Consider the following 19078-nt stretch of genomic DNA (forward strand, 5'->3'; position numbering starts at 1 on the left):
GGGCGCATGGGAATCTATGAAAGTTACCAATACTGGGGAACTAAAGTTACAGGTAAGTAACTTGTTTTCTTACCCCAGTATTGGAACTTTCATAGATTCCCATGCTTTGTATCAGAGTAGCAAGCAGTAGCAAGATAATCACATTTTGCATCGTAAATAATAGCAGTAGACCACATGACATCAGATACAAAATGTGAAAAAATGGAAGGTGGGAAGATAGGAAAGCTCAGCGTTAGTGGAAGAGGTTCCTCAGGACAGCCTGTCCAACTGCTGCATCCTCCTGCTGCAGAGATTCCAAGCAGTAGTGCTTGGTAAAAGTGTGGACGCTGCTCCAGGTTGCAGCTCTGCAGATGTCCTTAATTTGCACCCCTGCAAAGAGTGCTGTGGAGGAAGCCACAGATCTTGTGGAATGCGCTCGTATCTTTCCAGTCAGAGGCTTACCAGCAGCCTTGTGACAATGTAATATAGCACTTGTGATTCACCTTGAAACACCCTGTTTGGAGAGTGGAAGGCCTTTACTTGGTCCCCCGAAGGCCACAAACAGTTGGGTAGATTTTCGAAAATCCTTAGTACGCTGTAAGTAAAACTTCAAGCATCGCTGTACATCCAGTGAATGCAAGGCTTTTTCCGCCGGTGTGGAAGGCTGAGGAAAAAACGTTTTCAGAATGACCGGTTCATTCAAATGGAAGTCCGAGGGGACCTTTGGCATGAACCTAGGATTAGTCCTCATGATGACAGTGTTCCTTATGAATTGAAGGAAAGGTTCCTGAATGGTCAAGGCCTGTAACTCCCCTACACGCCGAGCCGACGTGAGAGCGAGGAGAAGAGCCAATTTCCACGAAAGGTATTTGATGTCAGAACGATGGACTGGTTCGAATGGGCCCTTCATGAGTTGAGAAAGGACCAGATTTAAATGCCACGTTGGTGGAGGTGGTCTCACCGGTGGATAGACCCTGAACAGACCTTTAAGAAACTGTTTGATTATCCTTGAAGACCATAATGAAGGTCCAGATTCCGTCCTCCTGAATCTTGACAAAGCAGCCAAATGGACTTTAATTGATGAGTGGGCCAGACCAGACTTGGCCAAGGACAGTAGGTATGGGAGGACCTGATGAGGTTTGGAATTGAATGGATCAATGTGTTGCTCTCGACACCAACAACAGAATCTTTTCCACTTAAGGCGGTAAGTTTTGTTAGTGGAAGGGGCCCTTGCTTTGGACAAAACCTCCCTAACTTCCTTAGACAATGGCAGGTTCATAAATTCTCGCTGCTCAGGAGCCATGCAGTCAGGTGTAACGACTGAGGGTCTGGATGTAGAATCTGTCCTTCGGACATCGTGAGAAGGTCCGGCAGAATTTGGAGAGGTACAGGAGGAGCGATCGACAGGAGATGGAGCTCCGTGAACCAGAACTGCCTCGGCCAAGCCGGGGCTATCAGGATCATCCTGCACGGTTCCATCTTGAATTTCTTGATTAGTCGTGGTATTAGAGGAATGGGAGGAAAAGCGTAGACAAATGTCTTCGACCAGGGTATCAAAAGGGCATTTCCCAGAGAATTTGGATGGGGAAGCCTGCTTGCGTAAGACCGGCATTTGTTGTTGGTCGGGGTGGCAAACAGGTCGATGTCCGGTTTTCCCCACCGGCTGAAGATGTGTTCCAAAATGTCTTGATTCAACTCCCATTCGTGGGTGACCGAGGATGACCTGCTCAGTTTGTCGGCGTTTTCGTTGAGGACGCCCGGCAAGTGTTCCGCCATCAGAGACATGTTGTGTCGGATAGCCCATTCCCAAATCTGCTGGGCTTCTTGTGACAATGGGCGCGATCTGGTCCCCCCTTCCTTGTTCACATAGTGCATGGCCGTGGTGTTGTCCGTCCTGATAAGCACTTATGAACCCTCCAGGAGAGGAAGAAACGATTGCAGAGCCAGACGTATCGCCCTGAGTTCTAGCAGGTTGATGTGGAGGCATTTCTCCTGGGGTGACCAATGACCACTGACATGAAGGTCCTGCAGCACTGCTCCCCAGCCTTCCAACGACACATCCGTCGTTATCACTTGTGGAGACGGGTCGCTTGCGAAGGATAGGCCTTGGGACAAGTTGTCTAGGTCTGTCCACCATAGGGCCGCATTCTTCATTTCCGGAGTGATCGCCACTTTGTCGTCGAAGGAACCTTGGACTTGTCGCCATTGATTGTCCAGTTGTTCCTGCAAGGGACGCATCCTCAGTCTGCAATGGGGAACCAGCGGAATGCACGACGATATTACTCCCAGCAGAGACTTGTAGCGGCGAACTGAAAGAGACCTTTTTGATTGTAAGTCTTGGGCCATCGTCTGTAACTTGTGCCTCCTTTCCAGAGTGGGAAAAGCTCGTGAAAGCTTTGAGTCCAAGATGGCTCCCAGAAACCGGGCTCTTCTGGACGGGATCTGGCAAGATTTCTCGTCGTTTAGAGTGAGACCCAGGTTTCGGAATAAATTGGTACACGCTTGAACCGCCTGTAGCGCTGCCTCTCTGGACGGAGCCTTCAGCAGCCAGTCGTCCAGATAGGGGAAGACTTGAAACTTGTGCCTCCGCAGGAAAGCCGCTACTGGAGCCAACACTTTCGTGAATATCCTTGGGGCCGAGCGGAGTCCAAAGGGTAAAACCCTGAATTGGTAATGGCTCTTGGCTACTGTGAATCGCAGAAACCTTCTGTGTGCTGGGTGAATCGGAACATGAAAATAGGCATCTTCGAGATCGAGTGTGGCCATGTAATCTCCCGGATTGATTAGTTTCAAGATGTCCTGGAGGGACACCATCCTGAAGGATAGAGAGATGAGATAGGTGTTTAGCCCCCTGAGGTCTAAAATGGGACGCCACTTGTCGAGCGTTTTCCTCACCAGGAAGAACCTGGAATAAAATCCCTGGTTTCTTTGGTTCGATGGAACTGGCTCTATCGCCCCTTTTCGGAGCATTTGTTGAACTTCGAGCCGAAGGAGACGCTGGTGTTTTGAAGGAGTGGCTGCCGGGGGCTTTGGTGGCGGAACTTGAGTGAACTCTAAGGTATGCCCTTTCCGAATGATGTTGAGCACCCAACGGTCCGATGTTATGAGGGACCAGTTGTGAAGGTATTTGTTGACCCTGCCTCCAACTGCTGATTTCCTGGAGAAGGGTCCAGTAGGAAGAGCCAGGAGGCCGCTATTGGCGCTTGGACGAATCTCGTCCTCGCGCACCTTGCGTTCCTTTATTGTAAGGCCTGGAGTAGTTGGTAGACTGGCCTTGCCGCTGTTGGTAAGATTGGCGGTGCTGTTGGGAACCGGATCCTGTGTTGGAATACCGTTGGTGTTGGAAGGATCCTCTATACGTACCACCCCTGCCTCTGGCTCCCTTGAAGGGGGACTTCCTGTACTGAAGTGTTCCTAAAGACCTAGCGGTCTCCGTGTCCTTTTAAATATCTTGAAGGGTGTCGTCAATAAGTTTGCCGAATAGAGCCTCACCATCAAAGGGAAGATCCAACACTTTGTTCTGGACCTCTGGTCGGAACCAAGTAGCTTTAAGCCACCCTTGGCGACGGAGCACTGCCGCTCCAGCTAGTGAACGAAATGCCGTAGTCGCAATATCCATTGCACAATCGATTATTTCCATCGACGTCGCTTCCCCCTCTTTCAAAACGTTCTTTGCCTCCGACATTGATTCAGGAGGTAACTGGTCAAGGTACGGAGAGACATCACACCAGAGTTGACGGCCGTACCTTCCCAGGATGGCTAAGGCATTAGCCGCTCTCACCAGCAAACTCGCCATCGCTGAGAATCTTTTCCCCACATTATCTAACCTCCGTCCTTCCTTGTCCGGAGGAGTTGTCAGCGGTGCTGAAGGGTTGCGCGATTTCCTCTGCGCTGCCTGTGAGATTACAGAGTCTGGTTTCGGATGACCTGTCAAGGCTGCTGGGGCATCATCGGTTGCTCTATATTTCTTTTCCAGACGCGGTAGCACCGGCACCACCGTCGCCGGGTGTGTCATGGTCTTTAGGCCCTCTTTCCATAAATGATCCACAATCGGAATAGATCTGGCATTTTTCTGGAAAGGTTCCTTAAAGTCATATAAGAAGCAATCCGTGGTGACTTTAGGCATTGCTAACTTAAATCTTGCCGCCGCCCTCTCCATTAGCTGATGGAAACCTCCAATATCCACCGGCGGGGAGTCCGCCGGGTCTGGATTTGGCGATGCGGGATTGTCAATAATGTACTCATCATATTCCGTGTCAGGAATAGAGACGTGGTCCGAATGTTGATCCTCATCCGAGGATTCATCAACATCATGCGATCTTGGTACCCCAAATGAATCTTGAGGGACGGCTGTTTGAGGCTGCGGAGAGGTTGGAGCCGAGAGCGTAGGTGGCACCACTGACGCCTGAGTCGTGGAAGGCGTAGCAGGTGTTGACGTAGGTGGCAAAGGTCCACTGGCCTTAGACTTATAGTCCTGCAGCATCCTATGTAGATCTTGTAGGAAAGATGTTGGCACTGAGACCATTCCCTGGTCCGAGTGTCGTTGTTGATGTTGACCATGATCATGATCATGCTCCTCGTGGGTGTATTCGCCCTCTGAGTCGGTGTCCTGGCATTTGACAAATAGTTGCGAAGGACTATTGGCATAACTATATGCATCTTGGTCATCTTCCTCTGGGTGACCCTCTTGCAAGAGCATTGTTGGTAGCAGAGGGGACACTGCCCTTGGAGAAGTCATCTCCGGTGTAATCCGCGTCACAGAAATGGTGATACGCTTTTCCGTGGCCAAGATCGTGGGTTCCGTCGTCGACGGTTGTACATAAGCCGTCGAGATAGGCGTCGTGGACGTTGTCGTCGACGAGACTGTGGACACACCAGCCGTCGTCATAGTCATCGTAGTGGTCGTCGACGCTCTCGTCGACGAGACCGTCGTCGACGACACCGTCGTCATTGTCGTCGACGGGACTCTCGTCGTCGACACTGTCGTCGTCGCCCTCGTTGGTATCATCGTCGACGGGTTCTTCGTCGACGGGTTCTTCGTCGACGGGTTCTTCGTCGACGGGGCCTTCGTCGACGGGTCCTTCGTCGACGGGGCCTTCGTCGTCGGCTGGATCTTGGGCGTCGACGGGGCTTTCGTCGACGGCTCCTTCGTCGACGGCTCCTTCGTCGACACTTGCGTAGCCGGTGCCTTTGTTGACGGCGCCTTCTCCGCCGTCGACGGTCTCGTCGCCGACGAACCTCCAGTTGACGGAGCCTTAGATGACTTAGTCGACGGGTCTCCCGCTGTCGACTTCTTCGTCGTCGAGGACCTAGAAGTCCTCTCAGAAGACTGGCTTTGAGGCGTTTTGAAGGCTGTGGAAGTCTTCGCGCCAGTAGAGTGCGTAGAAGGTCCATCCCTCTCCTTTACACTTCCGTGAGGAGATTTGCTGGGACCTTGGCTCTCAGACTCACTGGGGGTCTTTTTTGAGGCCTTAGAAGATCGACTGACAGAAGAAGAAGGGGAACCCCTACCCCTTTTCACTGACCTTCTAGTAGAAGTCATCGATCCAGCATCTTCACTGTCACTGGAGACAGTATCCTTCCTCGATTTAAGCCTTTGCAGCCATGTCAGGAGCCTACCCTCACGGTCCCGGAGGGTTTTGGCAGAAAAGGAGCGACAGATTGCACATTTATCCACCAGATGGTCAGGATAGAGGCAATAGATGCAGTCCTCATGCTTGTCCTCCACAAACAGCCTTTTCTTGCCACAGGAGGAACAAGGCTTGAAAAGTGCTTTTTTCTTCACAATCTCCGACATACTGGCAGGCAGCAACAATCCTGAGAAGAATCCAAAAGATCCTGAAGAGAAAACTGTGAAAAAACCTGATGAAATCCTGTAGAAGTGTAGAAGTTGAGCAGAGCTCAATGGAGACTCCCTAGCACAACGTGCGGTAGAAAATCTGAGGCTCTGAGGTTCCTTCAGGAAGGTTCTAAGTGGTGAGGCACTTCTGATTGGCTGAGGCCAAAAGTTTGGTCTCTTTTACACAAAGAGGGTGATATGCTACAAAAGGTAATGAGGCCTAGGCCTTTTTCCATTGTCTTTTGTACCTACAGCTATGGTATTTTTGTTACCGAGACTCCCATTCCGACGACGGGGAATGATACAAAGCATGGGAATCTATGAAAGTTCCAATACTGGGGTAAATGAATTGCCACAATTGCAAGACTTGTTATTATAAAAAGTACGTACAGTAAGATAAGTATTGCGAAATAATACTGTAAAAGCATTGATATGGTTTCTTAGCCATACAATGGTTTAAAAGTAATAAAACATATATACATTCATATATACATTAGGCTAAAATACTCAACTGGTGCTTCTAACTACGCCTACCCCAGTGTACCTGACCTAAGCCTAATACTTGGGAGGGGAGTAAGTAAGTAGCTTTAAGTTAAGTTGGTTTTGCCAAGGTTTGCTTCAAGAATTCTCTCTCAAGGGTTTAGTCAACACCATACCTCTGGAATAGAATGATGGAGGTCTGGTATCTCCCTCAGGGCTCGATATCCCAGTCCCACGCAAGGGTAGACCAGAAACGCCGGAGCTGGATTTCTCGGCAGGAGAAAGGCAGCGTCTCTTCTCAGCGCGTCAAGGAGGGGGGACAGCGTCCGCGGGCAGCTTGCATCTGCTGGGCTCTTGCAGGGGGACGGCTGTTCAAGTCCTAAGTTCACCACACCATCATTCGCTAGTTAGCAGCGATAGCAGTAGCGATAGCAGCTATGATATCTTCAGCATAACAGCAGCTTCAGGCGACGGGCAACATGGGACTTGCTTAAGGCCACGTTGGTAGTATTTATACCTGAAAGGTGCCTTGTTTGACGTAAGTTTGCTGGACATAAGACGTCAAAAAAGATGTCACTAGGAAGTGATCGTCTATCAGTGCTCATTAGAGTTCTATTACTAATCAAAACACTGCAAGCGGGGATTTCCAGGTTTGCTGAGTTTTTATCTTGTTGAAGAACTCAGAGTGTTAATCTAGGAATCTCAGATAGTGACTTCTGCTCTGTCATTGCACTAATTGGTTGCAAAGTAAGTGGCAGAGAAAGCTATTCTGGAATGTGGCTCTGTTCGTGTGAGGCCAGAGATGAGTTACTGAATATTGCACTTGAACGGTTATGCCAATATAGGGAATAAATGGATTTATAGCCGAATAGGGGCATAAGGTCACAGTATCGATCAGGATCCTAGATTAGAACGCCACACCCACTCCACGAATTCATGTCCATCAAATTACTAAAACTAGAGCAATAAGATGCATGTGTAACATTGCCCACCCAAAATACATAAATGCATTTGAAATAGGCGTATATTGTAATACGTGAAAATTTAGGTACTGTACGTTTTTGAAGCATAGAAATCAATGAACGATTATGCAAAAAGAATTACACATGAAATATCTCTGAAACAGAAGAAGGGCGAGATAAATCATCACATATAAATGCATTGCAATAAAATGTGCTAGAGGCTGGTGTAAAGTTATTATGTCTCTAGATGTATGTAGAAATAGAAGTTGAAGCTTCTGTTCTCTATGAATAGTTTTTACTTTAAGCAAAGAATTTTTCGTGCCAAAAAAAGGGTGAATAGTAAAAAGTGTTCAATTCAAAAGAATTATTGCTTGAACGGGGAAATTAGAGTTCCAACGCTTTTAGCAGTTTTTGTTGTTCAAAACTGAAGGCCGAATTCAGAGTTCATGGGAACGCTGTGTGTCGGAAAGCTTCTCCAAAGTTATTGTTTCTGTTCGGGTGAGAACATCATATCAGACAGGCTCTCAAAGAATTGGTCTACAAAATCAGGTGACAGTTCGACCAAATTCGATAGTGCTGTAACTTGGCAAGTGTGAGAATGATTGCTGTCATCATAGTCTGGATCAGCAATGCTCACAGAAGGTCGTACCTGGGTGATGTTGCTTTTGTCTCAACGAATGCCGTCATCAGGATTGGTAGCCGCTGGGGACAACACAATGCGTGAGCCGTTATCGGACTGAGCAAAGTATCGACGTCCATTGGTACTGCTGATGGAAGTGAAAGACAGATGTCCAACACGCACTCATCTCCGCATAGCATACATCGTAATACCGGTAAGATACAGTTCTGCCATATAGGTCTGAATGAAAGGAACCAGGTCATGTTTAAATCTCTCAGCCTGGCCAATCCAAGGACTCTAGTTATTCTGTCCCGGTAGCAGATTGCTAGGATTGTTTCTTCCATTCCCATAGGAGTCATGTCTGAGCTGTGGCTTGCCATAACGAAGCAGGAGGGTCAAAAATAAAATCCCTGCTACAAGTCCCAAAAATAGGGGTATGCCGCCAAAAACAGAGTGGACAAAATTTGGAACGATTCCCAGAATTGCTTGAAATGGTGTTAGCAGTCCCGTAAAAATCGTCTTAAATATGCCTGGGATGCCTGTGGCACTAGACATGTTAAGGAGTTGGCTAAGCAATTCTACGAAATGCACGGGGCAATTTGTTGATAAAAGGTCATGAACCTCCGTAGCTGTCCTTGCAACTAGAAGATCATACGTCTCTTTTGATGACGTTATGGGCACTGTTGTCTGTAAAAGCACAGACTTCATTTTGCTTAAAGTATCAATTCGTATAGAATAGAGATTCAGACGAGGCCAGATGGGAGTCTCTGTGTCTACAGGCCCGCTCGGGAACAATGCTTGCATACAGCATTTAACCATGGATGTTACGCTTACGAGATAACTTTTCCCTGGAACAAGGCCACAACATCTGTGATCCGTTCTAAGAATGTAACTCCCATTCGCAAGTTGCATTCTCAGGTATTGGCTTTGGAATAGACGGTTTGTTAAGGTCTTTGATCTTAGCTAGGTCAAGACAGGATGTTTGTTGAATTGTGTCATTTAAAAACATCATTTGTTCTGGTATCATGCAGGTTCTGAATAGTGCTTCAAGGCCTTGTACCTGCCAATCTTTTGTACCCCAAATGGTTTTCGTTTCAATGTTATTTTTCCAATAATCAAAACCAAATGTCATCATTTTTTCATAAAATGCTTCTGAATATATTAATTTAGAATTTGTCAGCATTGTTTTCATTCCTGTTTTATCTAACAGTTTGTAATAAAACGTTTCTGCATCACTGGTGTTAAACCCTGAGAAGTATTTGAATTTCTCAAAAAATGCTTTAGAACTGCTTTTAGGCGGTGTAGAACAATGTTCCCATTGATTATACTTAAAAACATTTCTAGGCTGTGCAGATTTATGCAAGTAATGATCACCATAATGTGTGTAGCAGAATGTCTGCTCATAACTAGATGAACCTTGTAAATAATCATGTTCTGTAAATCTAGCTGACATTACTAAATCAGACATCATGTCATTAATACTGTTAAAGTCCCAATCATCAGAGAATGTACTAGGTTTTACAAAGTCACTTAAGGAAACCTTCAGTTGATGAGGATACTTCAGGATCTTGACCGGACCATAGATCTCATAGTCAGTTTTCTCCCATACTACCCCACCAGGTATTGGAATTGCTGTGACATTTACTGTTGACAGTTCTCATTTCTTCACGTGGGATGATCTGTGTGGTTTGAGGACTAGGTTGATGTTCTGACTTGCTGTGTCCATTCAATTGTAATAAACTTTCCTAAAATTAAAACTAAAATTAGGCATAGTAGGAGTATGAATACCCCTGAAATAATCCAATGCTCAATCAACGGTGAATCCAGATATAATTCTTTGATTTGTTGAAGGAGTCCTGTTGTATTTTCTTTTAAAGTCATTTTTGTTTCTGGCATCACTTCGGGGTCGTTTTGATCTCCAGAGAAGTTGTCGAAGTCGATGAAATAACCAGAGGCAGTTCTGTCAATTGTTGGGATTGTTCTTTCAATCTGTCTCTCGGTAGCACTTTCTGATGCCACATTATTGTAGACTGGTGTTTCTTGACGAACTGTTTCAATCTGTGTCTCAAAGACCTTAAAACCTTTTAGTTTAAACAGGCCTTTTCCTTGTAATTTGTAGCTGTTATTTCTCTGCGCCAGTCATCCACGGCCCTGATTGCTGGACCTGTCTCCATAGCGCCAAGAAACCGCAAGGTGAACGCTGCGCTTTACAAATGTTTTAAATTCAAATTCAAGAGGCACGAGTTCCATGGCATTATTGCATAGTCCTTCTCTGTGCACTGCAGGCTGATCGAATGTGATTAGTCTTTCAGTTTGAACCTCTTGGATTGTTGCAAGTTTGGGTATTCTGTTGTTTCTTGGGAGTCCACTGGGCCTACTGTTGATTATAGGCCACATGGTTGTGGTTTTAATAGGTCGATAGACACGACTCTGTTCTCCTTTTTACCAGTAGGGGGCGGTAGTACAACTGATCTTGTTCCGGTGACTGCCAAGACAGGTACTGCTTTTCTGTAAGAAGGCCCAAATTCCTTCTTCACCGCGATTTTTTCTCTGACTAGATCCCCAATCTTTGGAATCCAGACAGGCCTTGCTGGGGCTGTTGCTTGTGGTGCCTCGTCAGTGGTATCTGGCTGTTGTTTTAACTTTATGTTGCTTAAGGATTTTCTTGTTTCATTCAGTTCCTGTAAAACAGCCAAACGATCTTTGATGTCAAAGTCTGTTTTCTTATCTTGTACCACTGATACCTGACTATCTAAGTCCTGAATTGTCATTCTAATTCCGAACAATAGCTCGTATGGGCTGAAACCTTTTAGAGATTTTCTTGGCAAATTGTTAAGACTGGTTTGGACACTTATTAAATGTTTGACCCACCCAGCGCCTGAACCTAATACCTTCGCTGTTATAGATCGCTTTATGTCCCGGTTTTTTCTTTCAACCACACTATTTCCTTCGGGGTGCGACGGACAAGAATACCGCAACCCAATTCCCATGCTGGCCATGGCCTCCTTATAAGCTCGAGAGCTGAAAGCAGGACCCTGGTCAGAATGGAACGTGGTAATTGCGTATGTGCCGATAAAGACTCGCAGATCTTTTATAACTGTTCTAGCGTCAGCCGAGCGCTGGAGGCCTCATTTTTTAAGTGTGTTTAGTCTTAACTGATTAATAGGACGCTGAATGGCTTGCGGACATCATTACCCTTTCTATAAATGGTAACTGTGCAACAGGCAGGACCGGTTCATTACTGCGATCCCTATCACAGTCCGGACAGTTCTTTACATATATCTGATGTTGCACGCTCATCCCCGGCCACCAGTATACTGATTGCAATTCAGTCAGAGATTCCCTCATCTGAATGTGCCTTGGAGCTTCACCCATGTGTGCGTCTGCTATTAATAATATTCTCCTATTCATGTTTGGAATTACCCTATTCCCCACTCCAGGGATTCGAGCAAAAGGAACGGAGTTTGCATCGATTATGTATGCATAATTGAGTGGATAGTTCACGGGTAGTGCTGCACAGTCGCCTTTTACGGTCGTTTTTACTGTCAGCATGGTTTCCCCGTCTATGTATTTTTCTGTACGCTTTTTTGTGGTTACGGAAGCCGGTTTAGTTGCTTCCGTTATGGCTGTATTAGCCAATTAATTCCCTACAACGTGAACGCCATCACGTTGAAGACTCTGTGCGTGTATCACGTGAGTCTTTTGTAGTTCTTTCTCTAAAAGAGCTACCTGTTCCCAGAGCAATTTATGCTTTATTGTGGCACCTGTGTCATCTTTGTAATCGTTTTCAATCCAACTCTGCAGTTTATTATTGTAAGAGTTGACGCAAAAATGAGAATCGCACACGATAAGTGTCGGGAATTCACGTTCTGCATTTTCGAGCGCCATCTTTAAACATCTGATTCAAGCTCTCTGAGCCGAACAGTTTCTCAATGATTCAGTTTTTGTTACTTTCGGTCTGAATTTACCGCACAGCCAACGACCTTTAACAATCGCACAGGCTGCATCGTAGGATTTGCTCTCTACGTTGAAATGCTGTACAAATCTATCTGTATAGATTATACAGGCGTATTGTGGGAGAGGCAGAAGTTCGATTGGCAGAGGATATTCTTCTTCATATTCTAAATCATTCAGTTCTTCAAATTGCGGGGCGAAATAGTATTTCACATCTTCCGCTCCTAGAGAATCTACACACTGTATCCATTTCGGATCCAGTGACACTGTAGGCAGGTTTACTGGGCTGAATAGCTCCTCTAAGGCGGATTCCGCTGTGAGGATATTAATCTGTTTGCCGTGTGCTAGTTCTCGTTCATTTGCTAATGCAATTTGCACTGCTTTCACAGTTCTTTCTGTGTGACTGAATGTTTTTTCTACTTGTGTGTACAAGTGAGATTTAATTGAAATTGGTACCTTTTCTCCCTCATTAGAGGTTAGGTACGTGAATCCGCATCTTCCTGGGATGACTCGGATTACAAGATCTCGTGTGTTGTCACGTGTATCTAATTTTGTTTTAGCTAACATGTCTGTTTGCAGTGATCTCAAAATTTCTGTGCGTTTTTGAGTCCAATTGATTTCTTTAAAATCAGGTTTTATTAATTCGTAGAGAGGTTTAACCCTCTCTGCGTAATTTAGAATGTAAGTTCTTCCGAAATTCAGAAAACCTAGTATGGATTGTAAATTCTTCAGCGTTTTTGGAGCTTGGAGTACAGCGCACTTCTCTAAGAAGTTATCCGCTAGGCTTTTTCCTTCACTTGATAATTCGTATCCAAAAAATAGTACTGTCAGATGGGCAATTCGAGACTTTTTAAAGTTGAATTTGTAACCCTCTGCTGCGAACCCAAGTATAATGGTGTTCACTCTTTTCAAGTGAGTATCCAAGTCGTCGTCTGTGAGATAGATATCATCTACGTAAGATAATGCCTCATGATCATATATTTGTAGTAACTCTGTTACTCTAGCTGAGAATAGTCCTGGGCTGTTCTTGAACCCCTGTGGGAGTCGACAGAATTTTTTCTGCGACCCAAATGCTGAGAAAGCGGTCAAATATCTGCTTTCTGGTGCAATGTTTTGACAAAAGAAACCATTAGATATGTCTAATGTCGTTTTATATTTTTTCCTAACTATGTTATTCATTGGGGCTGCACTATGCGAGTTTTGTACTGCAAATGTTTTACAACATGCATTAAGGTGTCTGTAGTCCAAAACTAGACGATATGAATTGTCTGGCTTGGAGACAGGAAACAAAGGATTGTTCATTTGAGAGGTGCATGTTTCAATCACCCCCTGGTATTCAAGTTGATCTAAGATCTCCCTGACCTGTTTTTTAGCTTCTTGCTTAATGGGATACTGCTGTTGGGCAGTTGGTTCACTTTTTAATTGGATTTTGTGAGGAGGTGAGTCCTCATCCCATCCTACATGATTTTTATATAATGCCGGTGCCTGGGCTACTGCCCATTTCCTTGCATATGTATATTTTTTGTGAATCGGAATGCGATTCGAGAAGGCAGGCATAATCATTTCTTCGCCACGAGGGCACTCCCTGACAAACTCTGGGGGCCAATCTTTTTCAGCTAACAGAATATCATAGCCTTTTGAGAGTTTATCCCAAAATAGACCTCTTATTTTCCTAGTCTTATCACCCTCTATACGCAATGTTATTTCGTATATTTTATGGGGCTCGCTAAGTCTGGTGTCGGCAGGTTCAACCTGAATGAATTCATTTGTGTCCACTGTCTCCAGATGACTCATCAAGATCTTGCGGGCTATACTGATTTCTGTGGAATGTCCTACATTGTCTATGCCCACTCCCCGTTTTTCAACTGTGTCCTCAGTATTCTCGGCATGGTTGATTACTCTAATACTGGCTACCTTCTTTTTTGGAAATTGAGATTTTTTACTCTGAGCAGGTTCCTTGTCTTTGGACTTGGTGTGCTCTCCTGGGTCTGACCGTCCTCTTCTTTCCGATTTCTGCAAAAAAGATCGAGAGGGACGTGTATCAATACTTTGATATCTATCAGGTTTTTTCAAATTATCCCTATTTCTAAGGTTATATCTTTTCTCAGAGGGCTCCCTCTGGGGAGACTGGTGTTCTCGAGTCGGAGTTCTTTCCCTCCGTCGAGGAGACCTTCCTCTGGACTGGAAAACTTTTTCCTTGGGAGTGGATTGTTTATTTCCATCCCAGCTCTTTTTAGGAGTATTTGAATTATTTTTCATAAATAACTTTTCAGGATTTTCGAGCAGTTGGGGCTTAACTGGTTTCCCACCCAAGCTGTCTCTACCTAATTCTTCATAGCATTTTTCTATGATTCTGGCAAGCTCGACTGGCTGATCTTTTATATCTGTTTCCTTCAACTTCTGGCGGATCGCCACAGATTCTGCTTCTCCTTTTATATTGGCTAATAATATAGCCGAGACCTGCTTGAAGTCTTTCAGTAATTTCATACCAAGATTTAAAGCGGGCTCTGGACCGTATTCATTTTGAATCTGTTTTAGCACTTCTGGTATTACCGCCATAGACGGAACACCGTGTGTCTTTGTGTAAATGGAAGCAAAGACTGTACCCCAAGTGTCGCAGTCCTCCACGTGTGGTGCGATTCCCATAGGAAGGCAGATGGTCAAGATTCTGTGTTTCTCAATAGGGGTAGTATCAGGAAATACTGCCTCTATTTGAGTGATTTTCTGTGCTAACCAGAAAGGAATTTGTTCCCGTTTTACGGGTATTTTACCAAGACATGACTGTATGTTCTGTGGTGTGGTTTTATTAGTGTTCCCCTGATGAGGGGTCAGCTGTGGTACATTAACAGCTGGCTGGACTGTTGCAGTCCGCATTACATATCGCACTAATTGCCTATGTATTTTTATAAGTGTTTTTAGCTGTACTAACAGCTCTTCTCTAGACATTTTTGCAATGTCCGGATGTGGTGTGTAGCTGGCTAGAACCGGCATTATGTTTTAGGGCGCCATTAAACCAGAGCAGGTGCTCTTGGAATTTTAGTGGGATTTCAGTCTCCTCGAAAGGAGCGTACTCTTCCGGAGGTTTCTCTATTTTGTAATAGTGAAACTCTTTTGTTCTAGCGTTTGCCGCTGGAAAGTTTATCCATGAATAGAATACCTCTGTCTGCCGATATTCGTGTGCTCTATCACGAAAATTACTGTACCACCTTGTGGTGTCAGTCCGTTTTCTATAAGTTTTAAAGTTATAGATTTTCTTAAATGTGCCGGGATGATTATTGCACCCGGTACTGTATCATCGGGACCCTGCTGAGTCGCATCTGCTGCACCCCCAGTGGTTCCGTTTTCTAAGTCTGACATTTTATAAATGCAGGCTTTGCAGAGTAGGTCTCCAAGGAGACAAAGATTAGGTGCACAATATTTTGGAACACTGTATCCTTCAACGTTGAATAAACTAGAGCTTTACATAGGAATCTCTTCCTACTGAGTTCGGGCGAATTTTAACCTTTCACCCACTCCAGACGTCTATTGGAGTATTTACGGTAGAAAGGGGTCTGTGTGAAATATGCACGACTGAGTTACTCTAACGTCTTGCGTTAGTTTATCGCCTTACCAAACGTTGGGCGCCATGTAGCGTAGTTCCTATTTTCCCAATAGGCCCTGCGCATTGGAATAACATAAACAGTAGTATCGACGTAGAAGTGCGGATCTTCCAGGCCTCTACTGACTATGCTAAACTTAATTGGGTTTGTTACCAACTAGCTCAGAGGTCACTGGAAACTTTCTTCTCTGAAATAGGAAGTGATCAGCTTCCCTGGCACAGACAAGAAGGGATTCAGTTTTCCAACAACCGTGCAACATGACAACTTTGCTCCTCAGATCAAGAGTCAATCTCTAGGGTCGTGTGAAACAATAGACAGTTATTTTACTCAGTCAGGTTGGTGCAGTTTACTTTCACAATATGTAGAGAATAGAGAGACGGGCGTTTGTCAATAAAGGGTTAACATTTATTGAACAGTCTTTCTTCTCGTACAAGAGAAATGAATTGCCACAATTGCAAGACTTGTTATTATAAAAAGTACGTACAGTAAGATAAGTATTGCGAAATAATACTGTAAAAGCATTGATATGGTTTCTTAGCCATACAATGGTTTAAAAGTAATAAAACATATATACATTCATATATACATTAGGCTAAAATACTCAACTGGTGCTTCTAACTACGCCTACCCCAGTGGACCTGACCTAAGCCTAATACTTGGGAGGGGAGTAAGTAAGTAGCTTTAAGTTAAGTTGGTTTTGCCAAGGTTTGCTTCAAGAATTCTCTCTCAAGGGTTTAGTCAACACCATACCTCTGGAATAGAATGATGGAGGTCTGGTATCTCCCTCAGGGCTCGATATCCCAGTCCCCCGCAAGGGTAGACTAGAAACGCCGGAGCTGGATTTCTCGGCAGGAGAAAGGCAGCGTCTCTTCTCAGCGCGTCAAGGAGGGGGGACAGCGTCCGCGGGCAGCTTGCATCTGCTGGGCTCTTGCAGGGGGACGGCTGTTCAAGTCCTAAGTTCACCACACCATCATTCGCTAGTTAGCAGCGATAGCAGTAGCGATAGCAGCTATGATATCTTCAGCATAACAGCAGCTTCAGGCGACGGGCAACATGGGACTTGCTTAAGGCCACGTTGGTAGTATTTATACCTGAAAGGTGCCTTGTTTGACATAAGTTTGCTGGACATAAGACGTCAAAAAAGATGTCACTAGGAAGTGATCGTCTATCAGTGCTCATTAGAGTTCTATTACTAATCAAAACACTGCAAGCGGGGATTTCCAGGTTTGCTGAGTTTTTATCTTGTTGAAGAACTCAGAGTGTTAATCTAGGAATCTCAGATAGTGACTTCTGCTCTGTCATTGCACTAATTGGTTGCAAAGGAAGTGTCAGAGAAAGCTATTCTGGAATGTGGCTCTGTTCGTGTGAGGCCAGAGATGAGTTACTGAATATTGCACTTGAACGGTTATGCCAATATAGGGAATAAATGGATTTATAGCCGAATAGGGGCATAAGGTCACAGTATCGATCAGGATCCTAGATTAGAACGCCACAGAGTGAAGTTAGTGCCATATCACACAGCACTATATCTACCAAACAAAAAGTTGTCACTACATCCCAGATCTAACAGCCTTAAGTTGATCTGCAATTTTAGTGATTTGGTTACATGTATTTTCAAAGACACTCTTATTTAATACCTATTGATTTTTTTAACAATCTCCTTCCAAATGCACATTTTCCATCCCTCCTCAAGATAACTCTCCTTCCCATTCATCTATTGTAATTGTATTTATATAGCGCTTACTACCCCTGACAAGGCGTCAATGCGTTTTTCTGCAGAGAGCACGCTACTCAGGAACCCAAAAAGGATTAGTGGTGGATTAGTATAGTTACATTTGAGTACATTTGAGAAGTGGACATATGAGTCTGTTAGTTGGATTGAAAAGGATAATAGGGTGTTATTAGGGGGAAGAGTCTAGAAAGTGTTTACTGGGAGTTTATAGTAGGAAGATGAGGTTTGGTATATATTCTGTGTATAAGAATACATTTCACATAACTTGTGTTGTTTGCAATGCTACTTGAATTTAGTACAGAGGAATACTCACAGTTCAATACTAGTCACCATGTCAAAGTTGAGTAGGACTGGATCCTTTTGGGCAACCGAACCTTTGTAGAGCGTGACAGACAAATGCCTTGCACAGGGCTGGAGATAATCACAAGGAAGGGGGGCCAGTGTGTGCCTAAAATACATAAAATGAGTGACCATGCCAGTAAATTTCAGAAACAGTCCACAAGTAACAAATACGTATTAATAAGAAAATATCAAAGTACAAATATACACAATATAAACCTAAACCTTCTGGAATCAAAGAAGAGATCCTTTAAGCAATACCATCATTTTTATGTATGGCCTAGTGACAGCTGTAGCTCTCTGCCAGCCTCATGTAGTCAGCATTATTATTATTATTATTATTATTATTGCAATAATAATAGTGATAGACATCATTATCTTTCTCCTCCGCCTCATCGTCATATATGAAGGGGCCAGCCGCTTTCAGACACTGATCAGCTGAAGAGCCAAAGTAATGTTTGCTCGGCCCACAGTTCAGCATACAGGCAGTAGAAGATGGGTGACCCCCCATCAGAAGCTGACTTTATTGGAAGTCTCAATCTGATATTGGATCATCACACTAAGACATTTTGTTAACTGGAGTGTTAGTTATGCTGAGTAACCTTTTGCTTGTTTACCTGTGCTTCTTCATAGGGAGCAATGAGATGCAGAGGAATCCTTGTTTGAAACGCCGCTATAATTCCCAAGTACCAACACCGTCCATCTCAGCAGCACCCTCCATACAAGGGTGCTGCATCCGCAGTGGTAAATAACTCGGTCTCACTCCAAGCATTAGTACAAAGTAAAGCACTGTACCGAAACCCGCTACATCAGCACCTGCTGTCTCCCTGTCCGCTTGCACGAAGTAAAACAATCAGGAAGACCTACTGTGTCAGTAATGGCTAATTCAGGTGTCCCGCTCTCTCCCCGCCAGTGACAAGAGGTATAGGAGTCCACCTTCGGCACTTCTGACAGTACACACAACCAGGGTTTTAAGTGGGAAAAAACTGGGGGTGCTCTAAAAGGGGCGTTGCAAATTTCTTAAAGGGGTGTGGCCTATCCAATTAGGGGCGTGGTCTAAATCAAGATAACTAGCAATGTGTGCTTAAGAAAATCACATCCAGCAAAGGATAATAAAATAGGCAAAAAAGTATATTTATTAAGTATAAGCCATAAAATACCAAACACTTTAAAAAACACATGTAAAAATTTACATTACTTAGAAATCTATTGCAGGATTTCCCTAAACACGAACATATTCACTGTGTTTATTTTGCTGGGGTTTCTCACAACAATTTTCTTCAGCAGACCTTCTACCTTTTGCCAGCCAACTCTTTACATACAGCTTTGCGTCAAACGTTTCAAATGGAGGACCACTGAGATTTACCCATAAGCATGAAAAAATGGTCTCTACAAGAAGAGAGGCCATTGTTGGACTAGCAATTAAGTTCATTGCGCTGAAACCTCTCTCGCAATCTGCATTACTTGCTCTCAGGGTTTCCATGCAAACGACTAACATTTTTAATGCTACACTAGTAACACCAAACAAAAACCGGTACGTCTGTTCACCCTACCTTTGACCTTTGAGGCCCGAAA

General features: G+C 44.5%; 1 protein-coding gene across 1 annotated transcript in view; it reads right to left on the bottom strand.

The window, feature by feature from the left end:
- HENMT1 (HEN methyltransferase 1) overlaps window positions 1-19078 on the bottom strand; it is a 541131-nt gene that overhangs the window by 286950 nt on the left and 235103 nt on the right. Inside the window, exon 4 of the mRNA XM_086936308.1 lies at window positions 17478-17612. Coding sequence (XP_086792434.1) covers window positions 17478-17612 — 135 coding nt within the window. The remainder of the gene's footprint in view (window positions 1-17477; window positions 17613-19078) is intronic.

Source organism: Lissotriton vulgaris, chromosome 1_1 (genome assembly GCF_964263255.1).
Source record: "Lissotriton vulgaris chromosome 1_1, aLisVul1.2, whole genome shotgun sequence".
Taxonomy (NCBI): domain Eukaryota; kingdom Metazoa; phylum Chordata; class Amphibia; order Caudata; family Salamandridae; genus Lissotriton; species Lissotriton vulgaris.